This window comes from Microcaecilia unicolor, chromosome 3, assembly GCF_901765095.1.
Source record: "Microcaecilia unicolor chromosome 3, aMicUni1.1, whole genome shotgun sequence".
NCBI classification, from domain to species: domain Eukaryota; kingdom Metazoa; phylum Chordata; class Amphibia; order Gymnophiona; family Siphonopidae; genus Microcaecilia; species Microcaecilia unicolor.
In genome coordinates this window covers 15766860-15783874 of record NC_044033.1, presented here as the reverse complement: position 1 = coordinate 15783874, position 17015 = coordinate 15766860, and the positions used below count along the sequence as shown (strand labels likewise).

Here is a 17015-nt window from a genome sequence, read left to right as displayed (position 1 = left end):
GGAAAATTTAACAAACGCAGATTCCTACATTCCTACCTCTACTGGCATTCTCAATCATCTCTAATTTTATATGCATAAAGTATGAATCTTTCACCTGTAATGCTGAGAAAGCTTGGAGGGAGGAAACCTGTTTCTCTGCTGCCACTGACTTTTTTTTCTAATATAGAGATATTTGAATCTACATTCACCAATTTTTGTACTACTTCTTGTGAGAAAGTAATAGTTTGAGAAACAGCATTTTTTGAGTAAACCCTCCATCTGTAAATTTGACTCCCATAAATCTCTCAAAGTAGTGCCCTGCTTGTCCCTATCTACATAAGATTCCGAAAAAAGACTCATTGATGGAAGTGCAGATGGATCTTTAGTAAAGGACACAACTGATATTTGAGTATCAGAAGGAGTTTCAATTTGGGAAGGGGAAACTACTTGGGATACCCCATCTCGACAGGTGGAGGAGAGGGAGTACATTCTGGAGATGATAAGGACATCCCAGTTGGAGACAGTACCTGAGATGCTGATGTTCCGGAAGGCAGCAAGTGTTTGTCCAATGGTCCAGCTGTAGGAGTAGATGTCTTGGGCTTAATTTTTCACTTCCCCATTTCTCACTAGCTGGACACTCCTCAATGCTCTTGTTTGCTCCAAGAGGCTCCCAAGGGGCAGGGGCACGCACCTATGGCCACACGCCACAGGAGCGCCAGTAATTTCAAACAGTTGAAGCCCCCTAGTGACGTCAGCAGATGTCCTCAGGGATGCCAGATGCTCATGGCACTAGATGTCCCAAAGTGGGAGTCAGCTCACCCTTTGCCTGATGGTATTCAGCAAAGGAGAAGCCACCAGCCACACAGATACCACCAGGTATCACCTCCCAACAGCATGAGTTTTTAACTCTTACCATATTTCCTGGGAATTTCAGTGGAATAAATGAAGATATATCTTAACAGGGAAAATATATATATATATTTTTTTGTTACATTTGTACCCTGTGCTTTCCCACTCATGGCAGGCTCAATGCAGCTTACATGGGGCAATGGAGGGTTAAGTAACTTGCCCAGAGTCACAAGGAGTTGGCTGTGCCTGAAGTGGGAATTGAACTCAGTTTCTCAGTTCCCCAGAACCAAAGTCCACCACCCTAACCACTAGGCCACTCCTCCACTCCGTTTTACTAAGTCGCACTAAAAAGTGGCTGGCACTATTTCTAGCGTTTGGGTTTCTTGTGCGATAAAGATCACTTTTAACATGGCTGTAAAATGGCCACAGTTTCTATTTCCCCATTAATGGACATACGCTAATTTCCCAATTAGCGCGCGAGTCCTTACCACCACCTATTTACTAGGTAGTAAGGGATCACATGCTAACCCCACTCTGCAGGATATGACTACTCTCCATCTCCAAACATGCCCCCCCCCCCTACACGTTAAAAATAAAACCTAGTTTTTTACTGCTTGGATAACATGCGCTGATCCCAGAATTACCGCTGGACGTCTGAACACATCCCATGGTAGTACCTTTTATAGCATGCGGTAAGCACACGTTATTTACTGCCTCTTTGTAAAAGGGCCTCCATATAGTGTGACAAAAGGTTTAATTAACAGTTGAAAAATTCTTTCACCTTCTGTAAAACAACAGTAGAATAAGAGGTAAAAAGCCTTAATATGCGTGTGGAAGTTCATTGTTCTGTTCTTAACGTATATTTATTTATTTTAGTTACATTTGTACCCCGCGCTTTCCCACTCATGGCAGGCTCAATGCGGCTTACATATACAGGTACTTATTTGTACCTGGGGCAATGGAGGGTTAAGTGACTTGCCCAGAGTCACAAGGAGCTGTGCCTGAAGTGGGAATCAAACTCAGTTTCTCAGTTTCCCAGGACCAGAGTCCACCACCCTAACCACTAGGTTATCTTAAATAAAGTTCAGCAAATATTGTTATTCTCTAAGGATATTAAAATGAAGAATAAAGCCCATCAATGTGTGAGACTGCATTAAGGTTTCCTTTGCAATGAGACTTGTACATCCTCATTCTGAGATCAAATAATTTCTTAATTGCACCAAAGTACGACAGCACTTGAGTCCAATCCAAAGATCATTTTCAGTACATGGATTTTTTTCAATTAAAGCCTTGTTTTGGCAACTTCAAAATATACATCCCAAGTTTGCTTATTTCTAAGAAACAGAAGCGTGATGTGCATTTTGGGGTATGGTGTCAGTTTGGATACAGCTGTGCAGTATTACATGTCAAGCGTGTTGTCTGTGACATTGAGTTAATTACCTCTGAGTCTGTTTTATATATGTATATAATAAGCAATCTGTATACCGATGCATTTGTTATGAGGGGGATTTGTTATATAGCAGACTGCTGACCAGAACTGTCATCTTACTCATTCCCATCTGGTCCTCAGTATTCGTGGCCTCTAGTCCACCAAATTGCTCTCAAACTCCTCCTGCCTTTAAGATAAGCACCGCAGTGGCCTCCTGTGGGGAAAGAGCAAGTTGCAATGTCAGAGCCTCTACTTACAGTACTGCTCATTGGTCATTGCCCAATATTCACCAGACAACACTTAGAGGTAGATTTTCTAAGTACAATAATGTGAGTAACATAGTAGATGACGGCAGAAAAAGACCTGCACGGTTCATTAGTCTGCCCAACAAGATAAACTCATATGTGCTACTTTTTGTGTATACCTTACCTTGATTTATATCTGCCATTTTCAGGGCACAGACCATAGAAGTCTGCCCAGCACTAGCCCGGCCTCCCAACCACCAGCCCTGCCTCCCCCCACCGGCTCTGCCACCCAATCTCGGCTAAGCTTCTGAGGATCCATTCCTTCTGAACAGGATTCCTTTATGTTTATCCCACGCATGTTTGAATTCCGTTACCGTTTTCATCTCCACCACCTCCCGCGGGAGGGCATTCCAAGTATCTACCAAAAATACTTCCTGACATTTTTCTTGAGTCTGCCCCCCTTCAATCTCATTTCATGTCCTCTAGTTCTACCGCCTTCCCAGGAAAAGGTTTGTTTACGGATTAATACCTTTCAAATATTTGAACGTCTGTATCATATCACCCCTGTTTCTCCTTTCCTCCAGGGTATACATGTTCAGGTCAGCAAGTCTCTCCTCATATGTCTTGTAATGCAAATCCCATACCATTCTTATAGCTTTTCTTTGCACCGCTTCAATTCTTTTTACATCCTTAGCAAGATACGGCCTCCAAAACTGATACCAGCATATCATAGCTTGGAAACCACTGACCTAGGGGCCCTTTTACAAAGTTGCGGCAAAAAGTGTCCTTAGCGCCCTTACATGGGTCTCCTGCGTGCAAAGACCACTTTTTGCCATTGCTGGAAAATGGCCGATTTTCTATTTTCAGTACTAGTGGCTAAGTACTAATGTTTCTGAAAGTGGAAGAGACACCCAGATTGATAAGAATATACAACATATAGTAGAGGGTTCTCTTTTACAATTTGCACAGGCACAGTGGATTTTTAGGAGGAAAAGCCTTGAGAAGCTGCTAATATTAATTGACAGTCATACAGGAGCAGGACTTTTTTATCATCGGCAAAAGCCTCCTTAGTTGGTGAGGACAGCCTATCAAAATTTATGGCTCAATATAACTTGACTGTCAGGTTTCTATTGTTTTTCAAAGATATAACAGCTCAAAAATCTAATCAAACAGAACTTAACTTTGGCTGTCAGGTGTCTACTCTTCTCGAGAGCTCTTCAACCGACCGCGATCAACGGTGGCCGTTCATCTCCTCTCTCTCCTGACCGCTCCAATGCAATCTGACCCCCCCCCCTTCCGGCTCCCCCAACAACAAAATCCCCCCACCATGACATGACCCACCCTCATTTTCAATCCCTTCCTCCCTCCCGGGTCAAAAGGCCCACACCTGATCTGATTCCCTTCACTCCTGCCCAGTGCGTTTTTTCTAACGTAAAAGGTGCCGGTACTCAAATGCCAGGCCACCCTTCAGGGGTGAGGGATCACTGAGGGACCCACCCCACAATGATCAGGCCCCCTGCAACCAGTCACAGAATCTATGACAAGGCAGAATTAATGTGTAGGGCCTGAGCTCTTTCACATAAACATGGGGACTATGAGTCAATTGTAGTAGACAATGCAAAAGGTGCCGGTACTCAGGACCCCCAAGTAACCCAACAAAAAAAGCCCTGCTCCTGTCTCCCCCATTGTCTTCCAGCCCCCAATATGGCCACTCCACCCTGTAGGCCCCAAGCATACTTTTGAAATCCATAGTGGTCTATTTGTCATCTGGGTAGAAGTGATTCCCTCACGCTCCTGCACACTGCAGTTGCCGTGACCTCTAGCAATCTGGGCAAGTCAGAGATTTACTGGGGTTTTATTACTTTATTATTAGTTTATCCAAATTATATACCTGCCTGGTTTATTTAGCTTGCTTTTATTACAAGTATTCATTAGGACAATCTACCACAAATTAGTGCCCTATTTAGCTTATATTCATATTTATGAAAGTGGGATGGTTGGTATGCAGACCTACAAGCTAGGAGAAATGAAGTAAATTCTGTTCCCCCATCGATTCTCTGGTTGACCATTTTCAAGTCCTCATCTGCTTCTGCTTGTTTGCCCACCTGTAATTGAGTAATCATGATAGCACTAGTCTTTCTATTCATGTTTCTCATGAATGATGTAATGTATTCCAGATGTTAAAGGGTGCTCCCAGATGATCCTTCCCAAAAGTAGATATTTCAAAAGCATTAAATTGTTAAGCATATTAGAGTGCTGTTTAGTTGGAAGGTGCTTTTAACAGTATTTTCCTTTCAGTTTCAATGAACTTGATGATGAAGAGGGCTGTTTTTCAATTGTAATCTAACATATATAGGGACCTAGTGGTGATCCTGGGGAATGAGAGTGATACAGCGCTGTTTGTCAGAATGGGTGAAGTCTTTTAGCAATGTACATACAAAGATATGTAAAGGTTGCTGACACCTACATTAATAATAACCGCTTGGAACTACTAGTAAGTAGTGGAAAATAAATTGTTTTGAAGAACTAATAACAGAGTATGCAGATAAGTAACACAGATTTTATAAGGGAAAGTGTGCACACATGATTGCCCCATGGAAAGTATCCACACATGTTCACAGCATTTATTTAGTACATACACAGTTCCCGGCTTATTCTATATGTACTTGCATGCACACATATTTTATTCAGTATGTTAAACCCTCCCGAGCCCTATTTTATAAAAGCTTACTTATGTTCATAAAGCACTGATAAACCCAGAGAAATGCATTTAAAGTTACCCTTTAATACCGCCTAGGTACATACAAGATACTTCACATGTCACTATCTAGTCTAAGGACACGATTTATTAATATGCATTAATGTAATAATTCAGTTATTTAATGCAAGTTGTATTATTGGCAATGGGGTATTTTTACTAGTTTTAGATGTATTATTTTTAACCTACCCTTATCCAAGGTGAGGTGCAATATATATATACTCATTAAAAAATACTGAAAACATATAAAGCAAATCATAACAGAACAGTTCAAATTCAAACTACTTCATAGTTTATAAGCAGACAACAGGAATGTCTGAAACACAACCTTAGATTTGACCAGCATTTGCATAAAAAGCCAGACTCCTTCAATTTATGCTTAGATACCAACAAATGGGAATCATGTTTCAATCCAGCTGCCAAACGATTCCATTTGAAAGGCTCAGCAATGGAGAAGAATCCTTTTCTAGTCACATCTAGACAAAAGTGATTCAAAGGGGAGCACAACTAAATGTCCAGCATTCATTGACCACAACTGTCTCTGTGGAGCATATTGCTGAATAACATTCTTCAAATACACAGTAGTGTCATGAAACAAAACATGGTGAATCAACATCAACAATTTAAATTTCACTCAATGCAATTGGTGGCCATCTGAACTGCTTTAAGTGAGTTGAAATATGATCAGATTTCAACAAACTAAAAACAAGGCGCACTGCATTAAATTATGTTAACACATGCCAGTGTTCAATAGTGCACATTAGCAGGTTAATACAGTCAATAAATTTAGGCCTAAAATTGAGCACAAGGAAGTTAAGTTACCTATTCAAGGTTAAGAATCTCACTGAGGTTTTCAGTTTCTCAGTCCTATATGCTAATCAGTTGCTATATTGCTTTTGTTTTGTGTTTTCACAGGTCATAATTGCTTTGGCAGAAAAACATCGGTCTCATATCCCTTACAGGAACTCTATGATGACCTCTGTACTAAGGGACAGTCTTGGAGGAAATTGCATGACCACCATGATTGCAACGTTATCTGTGGACAAGAAGAACATAGATGTATGTAAACCTTACATGATAATAAGTGACTAATCTGGTAAAGGAAATTTAAATAAGCCATAGCCATAATCTTCATAAGCCTATCACTGTGAGTCCAGGTTATAGTCTCATCCACAGCTAATGTACTGTTGTTTTTAGACTGACCAGTGGTACTTCTACTAGAGAGGAATTTGATTCAACCTTCTAATTGTTGATTATAAATTGTGTTTTCATGTATTGCTCTTAAGTTTTATTTCCAAGAATTTTGGGCTAGCCAGTGGAGTGGAGAAGTGGCCTAGTGGTTAGGGTGGTGCACTTTGGTCCTGGGGAACTGAGAAACTGAGTTCAATTCCCACTTCAGGCACAGGCAGCTCCTTGTGACTCTAGGCAAGTCACTTAACCTCCATTGCCCAATGTAAGCTGCATTGAGCCTGCCATGAGTGGGAAAGCGCGGGGTACAAATGTAACAAAAAACAAATAGCCCTGGGACAATAAAATGAGGCTAAATATTTACACTCATTTTTAGCATGTATTTTCATTTACATACACATTTTAAAAATTGTTTTAAAAAGCACTGCAGTGCCTGCTGCAGTAAGCTAACAATATCCTAATTCAGTGGGCGTTGAAAAAATCTGTGTTTAAGCAAAATTGATGCTAAAGCCTGAGTTTAAAAATGTTGGGTCTGGGCTCTTTGTGGATTTCCAGCACTTCCCTAATGGGCTAATAATCCTTAACCACCAGAACATACCAAGTAAAATCAAACTCAAACATCTCACCACCGTGGAAAGCAGCCTGCGGAGTATCTCAAGGATCACCTTTATCACCAATACTCTTCAACATAATGATGATCCCACTGGCAAAGTCCCTATCAAATCGAGGCCTCAACCCGTTCATCAATGCAGATGATGTTACAAGCTACATCCGCTTCAGACATAGCTTAACAGAAATAACCAATGAAATCAATGACGGCCTGAACATCATGGACTCTTGGGCAAATTCATTCAAACTGAAACTGAACACTGAAAAAACACACTGCCTCATCCGCTTATCTCAACATAATCAGTACAAACCCACAACCATAAACACTCCAGGACACATCCTTCCTACCTCAGACAGCCTAAAAATACTCGGCGTCACAATGGACGGCAACCTTACCCTCGAGAACCAAGTAAACTCCGTAATAAAAAAAAATGTTCTATTCAATGTGGAAACCTACATTACCCAAATTGTAAAAGACTTAAATACAAAACAACTTACCAGTCCTGCTTCTCCTACATAAGTGCACAACTATGGAATGGACTCCCAAAAGCCGTGAAAACAATCCATGACCACCTAAACTTCAGGAAATCACTAAAAACCAACCTCTTCAAAAAGGCTTACCCCACCAACCCACCGTAAATCCCCACACCCAGCAACACAGCATAACCAGTGACTGTACTGGACAACATACAATCTTCACTCCCTTGACCCTCATAGTGCCTGTTACACATCTACCTTATTCGACCACAATATAACCTTGTATTTGTTATCAACCGACTTGGCGAACGCCTCTCCGGTACTATGTAAGCCACATTGAACCTGCAAATAGGTGGGAAAATGTGAGGTACAAATGTAATAACTAAATGATAAATAAACTCTCCTCTCCAGCCCCTGAACTGGAGACACAAAATCTGCACCGCACCCCTCCTAAATGCCAGTCCAGCCCCATTAAAAAAAAAAAATTGCTCTGGGCATGCCCCATCTCTCCTCCCTACCCCAAGACCCAGCTCACTCCAAACGAAGATTGACTGTAGGGACAGAAACATGCCTAAAATGACATATCTTAGCACCCAGCACTATGTACCATCATTCTTAAGATAGCTGCTGTAGGATGCCTTCAAAAAGTGCCTGTGGGGTTTTTTTATTACACTGGGGAGGGATTAGCATCGAGGGTGGTGGGGGCTTGGAAGAGGGTGTGGCCCAGACTTAATATGGGATTGGTAGGTTATTAAGAGGCATTAACTCATTAGGAAGTCAGGGACAGCTTGGATACAGAACATTTTTCCCCAGGAGGTAAGGTGGGCCACTAGGAGAATGGCACTTGATGAGGTGAAGCCTACGGTGGGCTAGATACAAGGAATTCAGGGCATTAAGGTCCCCTGGGACAGCAAGGCTTTCTCACATGGGGTTCAGTCATGGGGAGGAAGAATTAGTACATGGAGTGGAGTGGAGGAGTAGTCCCAGTTCCCAGCGGACCTTGATCCTGGGGAACTGGGTTTGATTCCCACTTTAGCTCCTTGTGATTCTGGGCAAGTCACTTAACCCTCCATTGCCCACTTTGAATGTAGTTGCAAAAAACCACAGAAAGGCAGTGTATCAAGTCCCATTCCCTTCCCCTTCTAGGCCATCAGGAATTTCAGGACCACCCAGGGGCTCTGAATCAAAGAGCCCCTCATACTTTGAAGTCTTAGGTTAGGGGGGTTCCTATGACTCAGATGTCCCGGGCTTAGGTCTCCTGGGACAGCAGACTGCACTCCCCCCCCCCATCCAGTCACAATTCCCAACATGGCCTTTAGACCAAAAAAAATTGTCTACCTGTGTTATACAGTTTTGATGCAGAATTTGAATTCTATCTGAATATATAAGTAAAATGCTCTAGTACTCACTAGTTTTATATGTGTTAGAATTAATGCTGACATTGATGAAAGAATGAAACCAGATGGGTGTTTAAAGCAATGTTGTTATGCCTTATGAGACAAAGGCCACCATAACCAATCCCAGTAGCATCCTAAAGAGAAATGTTGTCTTTCTAGGAATCAATATCGACCTGTAGATTTGCGCAGAGAGTTGCCGTTATCAAAAATGAGGCTGTCCTTAATGAAGAAATAGACCCCAGGCTGGTAAGATTCATGTTTTCTTGATGAACAATTAAAATTCCAGTGAAATAAGATACAGTATAAATGAGCAGATACATTCTCTAATGACTTGTCTGTTTTGTATCTCAGATTTTGGCAAGGCTGCAGCTGTTTTAGTTGGCTGTATGGTGACAATTACAGTTCGCATCCCCCTGTTAAATGCTGTAAATATAAGGGGAAAAGCGTAGAGGCCTTTAAATAAGAACCATATTCTTCTGCTTCTCTGTTCTGGAGAAAGCCATGGTTGGGAAATCAGGCTGATCATGGCAGTGACTCAGCTACCTATAAGGCATTAATCTTCTTGTTCCAGAATCATTTCATTAAGAATGAAAATTAAATTATATATTATATTATGCTAGAGAATAATTTTAGAAAGGTTTTTCCACATGCAAAGTCTTTGTTGCATACTGAAACGTCCTTTTTTTAGTTTGTGTGGTGGTAAATGTATGCGCTGTGAAGATGGCACAGCGGTGGTTATTTTAGAAACGCTATTCATGTTTTTGACATCCAGCATTTGGATGTCCAAAATGCAGGAATTTCCAAATTCCAATTTTACATTGCTTGGCTAGGACTGACTGAACAAATAGAACATCCAAATGACAAGGAGGCGTGTTGTGGGCAGGACTAGGGGTGGGGCTGACACTCAGACGTCCATGCTCCAGCCAGTCCGTATTACAGAAGAGGACTAAATGCCTGTGTCTATAAAGATGGGTGTTGGTATCTGGACCTTCTTTTGGTATCGTCCAGGTTACCAAAAGATGTGCAGAGTGAATTGCTGCACTGGAGGTATTCAGACTAGAGGTATTCAGACTGTCATCCCTTTAATTCCCCCTTGAATGCCACCCCCCCCCAAGGAAAACAAGGTTTTGGCACAGGTTCAGGTAAGATTGACGTTCATAGTATGACAATGGCTGCCATTAATGTTCAGGTCCTAGCATATGGACATCTGTGTGACCATTTTAGAACGTGGGTGCTCATGTTGATATCCATGTTCCGGTTTAGCTACATCCATAGTTTTGTCATTCAAGGTTGTGAAATGGCTGCTCATTCTGGACGTATTCTGGCACCATTGTAGATGTACTGTCTTGGATATCCCTTTTCCGACGTAAACATCCTTTCTAAAATCACATTCGTACTTACTCATGCTCCATGTGTAGGCATTCGTGGGGGCATATTTTCAATGTATGTACGTAGTTTATAAAACAGTTGAGTAACATAGTAACATAGTAACATAGTAGATGACGGCAGAAAAAGACCTGCATGGTCCATCCAGTCTGCCCAACAAGATAAACTCATATGTGTTTACCTTACCTTGATTTGTACCTGCCTTTTTCAGGGCACATACCGTACAAGTCTGCCCAGCAGTATTTCCCGCCTCCCAACCACCAGTCCCGCCTCCCATCACCGGCTCTGGCACAGACCGTATAAGTCTGCCCTCCACTATCCTCGCCTCCCAACCACCACCTCTCTTCCCCCACCTGCTCCGCCACCCAATTTTGGCTAAGCTTCTGAGGATCCATTCCTACTGCACAGCATTCCTTTATGCATATCCCACGCATGTTTGAATTCCGTTACCGTTTTCATCTCCACCACCTCCCGCGGGAGGGCATTCCAAGCATCCACCACCCTCTCCGTGAAAAAATACTTCCTGACATCTTTTTTGAGTCTGCCCCCCTTCAATCTCATTTCATGTCCTCTAGTTCTACCACCTTCCCATCTCCGGAAAAGATTTTTTTGTGGATTAATACCTTTTAAGTATTTGAACGTCTGTATCATATCACCCCTGTTCCTCCTTCCTCCAGGGTATACATGTTCAGGTCAGCAAGTCTCTGATCATACGTCTTGGAACGCAAATCCCATACCATTCTCGTAGCTTTTCTTTGCACCGCTTCCATTTTTTTAACATCCTTCGCAAGGTACGGCCTCCAAAACTGAACACAATACTCCAGGTGGGGCCTCACCAATGACTTGTACAGGGGCATCAACACTTCCTTTCTTCTGCTGATCACACCTCTCTCTATACAGCCTAGCAACCTTCTCGCTACGGCCACCGCCTTGTCACACTGTTTCATCGGCTTCAGATCCTCGGATACTATCACCCCAAGATCCCTCTCCCCCTCAGTACCTTTCAGACTCTCCCCGCCTAACACATAAGTCTCTCATGGGTTACTACTCCCTAAATGCATCACTTTGCATTTCTTCGCATTGAATTTTAATTGCCAAACCTTAGACCATTCTTCTAGCTTCCTCAGATCCCTTTTCATGCTTTCCAATCCCTCCCGGGTGTCCACTCTGTTGCAAATCTTAGTATGATCCACAAATAGGCAAACTTTACCTTCTAACCCTTCGGCAATGTCACTCACAAATATATTGAACAGAATCGGCCCCAGCACCGATCCCTGAGGCACTCCACAACTCACCTTGCCCTCCTCCGAGCGAACTCCATTTACCACCACCCTCGGTCGTCTGTCCGTCAACCAGTTCCTAATCCAGTTCACCACTTCGGGACCTATCTTCAGCCCATCTAGTTTATTTAAGAGCCTCCTGTGGGGAACCGTGTCAAAAGCTTTGCTAAAATCTAAGTAGATTACGTCTATAGCACGTCGATGATTCAATTCTCCAGTTACCCAATCAAAGAATTCAATGAGATTCGTTTGGCACGATTTCCCTCTGGTAAAACCATGTTGTCTCAGATCTTGCAACTTATTGGCTTCCAGGAAATTCACTATCCTTTCCTTCAGCATGGCTTCCATTACTTTTCCAATAACCGAAGTGAGGCTTACCGGCCTGTAGTTTCCAGCTTCTTCCCTATCACCACTTTTGTGAAGAGGTACCACCTCCGCCGTTCTCCAGTCCCTCGAAACCTCTCCCGTCTCCAAGGATTTATTAAACATCTTTAAGAGGACCCGCCAGAACCTCTCTGAGCTCCCTCAATATTCTGGGGTGGATCCCGTCCGGTCCCATGGCTTTGTCCACCTTTAGCTTTCCAAGTTGTTGATACACACTCTCTTCCATGAACGATGCTATATCCATTCCATTCTCAGGTGTACTTTTGCCAGTCCCTCGCGGTCCTTCTCCAGGATTTTCTTCAGTGAAAACCGAACAAAAGTATCTATTTAGCAAATTGGCCTTTTCTTCATCATTATCTACATAGCGGTTCGCTGTATCTTTTAGTCTCACAATTCCCTTTTTAGTCATTCTTCTTTCACTAATATATCTGAAGAAATTTTTGTCGCTCCTCCTTACATTTCTAGCCATTTGTTCTTCCACTTGCGCCTTCGCCAGACTTACTTCTCTCTTGGCTTCTTTCAGTTTCATCCGGTATTCCTCCCCGTGTTCCTCTTCTTGAGATTTTCTATATTTCTGGAATGCTAACTATTTAGCCTTTATTTTCTCAGCCACTTGCTTGGAGAACCATATCGGTTTCCTTTTTCTCTTGCTTTTATTTACTCTCCTTACATAAAGGTCTGTGGCCCTATTTATTACTTCTTTCAGCCTGGACCACTGCCCTTCCACTTCATGTACGTCCTCCCAGCCCATCATCTCCTTCCTCAGGTATTCCCCCATTTTACTAAAGTCAGCACGCTTGAAATCCAGGACTTTGAGTCTAGAGTGGCTGCCCTCCACTTCAGCAGTTATATCAAACCAAACCGTTTGATGGTCACTGCTTCCCAGGTGTGCACTCACTCGGACATTTGACACACTATCCCCATTTGTGAGCACCAGATCCAGCATCGCTCCGTCCCTCGTGGGTTCCGTCACCATCTGTCTGGGCAGAGCACTTTGGAAAGCATCCACGATCTCTCTGCTTCTTTCCGATTTGGCAGACGGAACCTTCCAATCTACATCCGGCAAATTGAAATCTCCCATCAACAGAACCTCTTTTTTCTTTCCTAATTTTTGAATATCTGCGATCAGATCTTTATCTAGTTCCTCTAATTGTGTCGGGGGTCTGTAGACAACACCCACGTGGACCGAGGTTCTATCCTCTCTTTTTAAGGTGATCCATATTGCTTCTTCTTTTTTCCAGGTCCCTGTCATTTCAGTCGCCATGATATGATTCCTCACATACAGAGCTACTCCTCCACCTTTACGACCCTCTCTATCATTCCTAAATAGATTATAGCCTGGTATGCTTGTATCCCATTCGTGGGAACCGTTGAGCCATGTCTCTGTGATTGCAACAACATCTAAGTCTGCCTCCAACATCAGGGCTTGAAGGTCATGAACTTTATTGCTTAGACTACGAGCATTTGTGGCCATCGCTTTCCATCTATATTTCTTGGTATGTGTTTCAACATTAGTGATTTGGGGGTGTCTTTTCACTTTGGGTACCTTCATGTCTTTTTGTTCCAACTCAATTGCTTTTTTCCTCTGCCTCAGTTCTATTTTCAGGAGCATTACAGTGCTGTAATGGAGCAAAAGAATTCTTTAGTGGCAACTCTTGTGCGGGCGGATGCTTCTATGTCACATGACGAAGTCTGCCTGAGCCTACTGTGACCCATCTGTTCTTATGTGGTTTTATTTTTTGAGGGAGTGGTGAGAAGCCATTTTTCTGTGCAGTCCTAGAAGCTGCTTTAATTGTATCCAATTCTTGCATTACTTTACTGAGCTCTTGTTTAAAACTAGATAGCTGAAGACAGATAGGGCAAGCTTTAAGTCTCCAGATGATTGGCCTTGAAACTAAAGCACCACAATTATTACAGAGAATAAAAGTCATCCTGATTGGTTGAAATGGGTATGAACAGGTGTACTATGTTGGGTTAACAGTCTGCAAGACTGCCTTTGTATGATTGAGTAAGGTAATGAGGTTTGGTTTGTCTATAAATGAGTGGAAAAACCTGGGGTGGGTGGGATTATAAATCCCAGTGTGTCAGCTAACTGCTGTTATCAAGGCAATTCTCTAGATGAGGACCAGAATTGGTACAGTCTAATCAAAGAATTTTCAATTGATTTAACTGTCAAAATTGCCCTAGAATATAAAACTTTCCGTCTTGTGATATAAATCTAAATATTCCCAATAATTATAATAGCAGTTTCAGCAATGTAAAATGCAACTTTAGAGCCTCAATTGAGTGCTATGCAGTTTAAAACAGCCTCTCCTCTCTATCAGAGCTTGGCAGGAAAAGAGAGAGAGAGAGAGAGAGAGAGAGAGAGAGAAAGAAAGAAGAAAGAAAGAAAGAAAGAAAGAAGAAAGAAAGAAAGAAAGAAGAAGAAAGAAAGAAAAGGTTTCACAGGACAAATTAATTAATTAAGCATAAGCATTAAATTAAAGAGAGTAGATGCATAAGCAATGCACACATTTATACCTGCTCAAAGCAGATGTAGTGTGTGTGTTGACATTTTTGTGCAGTTAGGGGCTGGATCTGGAGCCTGTCATATAGCTCAAGCTTCTTTCAAGTTGTGTGGGGATTATCTTTGGACTATTGGGATTATTTTCAAGCCTTGCTGCAGATTTTCTATTAGATTCAGGTTTAGGCTTTGACTGGGCCATTCAAGAGCATTCACTTTCTTCTTGTTGATTTTACTTTCTGCTTAGTGTTTTTGTCATGCCAAAAAGTGATTTTTCTCCCAGATCTATGCAGACTGGAACAGCTTTTACGCCAGAATCTGCCTGTACTTTGCACCATCCATCTTTAGAAGGCTCACCCAGCTTATAATCGAAAAAGAAAAACGCCTATATTTCGACCCAAATCAGAGATGGCGTTTTTCTCGCAAAGGCGCCCAAATCGGTATAATCGAAAGCCGATTTTGGGCGTTCCAACTGCACTCCGTCGCGGAAACGAATAAAGTTGATAGGGGCGTGTCGGAGGCGGAACTGGGGCGTGGTTATCAGCTGAGGAGAGATGGGCGTCTTTAGCTGATAATCGAAAAAAAGGCGTTTTGACTGCGATTTGTGTCACTTTTTTTGGACCCATTTTTTTCACGAACAAGTCCCCAAAAAATGCCCCACTGCCCAGATGCCCCGGACTCCCCCAGTGGTCACTAACCCCCTCCCACCAAAACCCCCCCCACTTTAAAACTTTTTTCCAGCCTGTATGCTAGCCTCAAATGCCGTACCCACCTCCATGACAGCAGAATGTGTTCTAGCCTGTGACAGCCTTTCCCTGGGTCAGATGTGGCTGTTGGGTGTAGTACAGGGTCACATCAGCATTGCATTGTGGTGGGTGTAGGGTATTGGGCTCCGTGATTTCATTAGCTTGTGTTACAGTCTAAACGATGTTGGTAGTTGGTAGGCTCTTCTCCCATGGTGCTTTTCCCCCTGCCTACTGGGTCAGAGTGTGCCCTGTTTGTGTTTCCTGTTGTAGCCATGCGGTAGTGGCCATTTTTGTAAGCCAGTTTTAGTTCCCTTTCCTGTGTTAGCCACATTAGAGAGCTTAGTTCTTACCTTGAATGTGGCTGAAAGAGGGCATTGTACAGCATTTTGCCAGCTCTGACGTACTGCTAATCTCAGTTCCAGGGAGACTCGTTGGGGCACAACCTCTGATCTGCAGTTAACTGTGAGTAAACGCGGTTATTCCATTAAAGGACGTTTTCGGAGAGATTAGTCTTCAGGTGTCAACTGGTGTGCCAGTGTTATACAGCAGCAACAAGTCCTAGAGGCCTGCGTGTATGCAGGTCCCTGGAGCACTTTTAGTGGGTACCGCAGTGCACTTCAGCCAGGTGGCCCCAGGCCCCCCCCCCACCTGTAACACTTGTGCTGGTAAATGGGAGGCCTCCAAAACCCACTGTACCCACATGTAGGTGCCCCCTTCACCCCTAAGAGCTATGGTAGTGTTGTACGTTTGTGGGTAGTGGGTTTGGGGGAGGGGGTTGGTGCTCAGCACCCGTGGTAAGGGAGCTATGCATGTGGGAGCGTTGTCTGAAGTTCACCGCACTGACCTCTAGGGTGCCCAGTTGGTGTCCTGGCATGTCAGGGGGGCGAGTGTACTACGAATCGTGGCCCCTCCCACGACCAAATGGCTCGGATTAGGACGTTTTTGAGCTGGGCGATTTTAGTTTCCATTATTGCTAAAAAAAAACAAATGTCCAGCTCAAAAACGTCCATTTTTTCGAAAATACGGTTCGGCCCGCCCCTTCAAGGACCCGTTTTCGGAGATAAACGCCCATGGAGATAGGCGTTTGCGTTCGATTATGCCCCTCTCACTGTCCCTGCTGATGCAAAGTATCCCCATAACATATTATTTCTATCACAATGTAGGGATGCAGGGGTAGTGTTAGAATAGTGGTGTTCCTTGTTTGTTTTCCAACACACATATTGCTTAACACTGAGATCACAAACTTCCACTTGATCTCAAAAGATCTTAAAACCTTCTTCCACATGCATGCTGAGTTTCAGCTGTGGTAAAAATCTGGATTGCTATCTTATACTATTTATTATATTTATTTATTTTGTTACATTTGTATCCCACATTTTCCCACCTATTTGTAGGCTCAATGTGGCTTACATAGTGCTGGAGACGCGCTTACAGACTCCGGTGTAAACAAATACAAAGTGATGTTGTGGTAAGATAAAGTTCATGTGGTACAGCCACATAAGGGAATCGTACAGCGGAAGAGTTGTGTTATGTCCATTACGTATTTTAGTTTTGTCGTGTTGCAGAGATTAATACTACTTCTACTACTACTACTACTATAAATCACTTCTATAGCGCTACCAGTCATACGCAGCGCTTTACAATTGAACATGAAGAAAGACAGTCCCTGCTCAAAAGAGCTTACAATCTAAATCAGGACAAACAGACAGGATCAATAAGGATAAGGGAAGGACAGGCAGAAGGACACATAAGGATAAGATAAAAGTGACAAGTCAGGAGTCGAAA

General features: G+C 42.8%; 1 protein-coding gene across 1 annotated transcript in view; it reads left to right on the top strand.

Moving 5' to 3' along the window:
• Window positions 1-17015, top strand: part of KIF6 (kinesin family member 6) — a 795359-nt gene that overhangs the window by 289918 nt on the left and 488426 nt on the right. The window contains exons 8-9 of the mRNA XM_030195774.1: window positions 6176-6319; window positions 9091-9177. Coding sequence (XP_030051634.1) covers window positions 6176-6319; window positions 9091-9177 — 231 coding nt within the window. The remainder of the gene's footprint in view (window positions 1-6175; window positions 6320-9090; window positions 9178-17015) is intronic.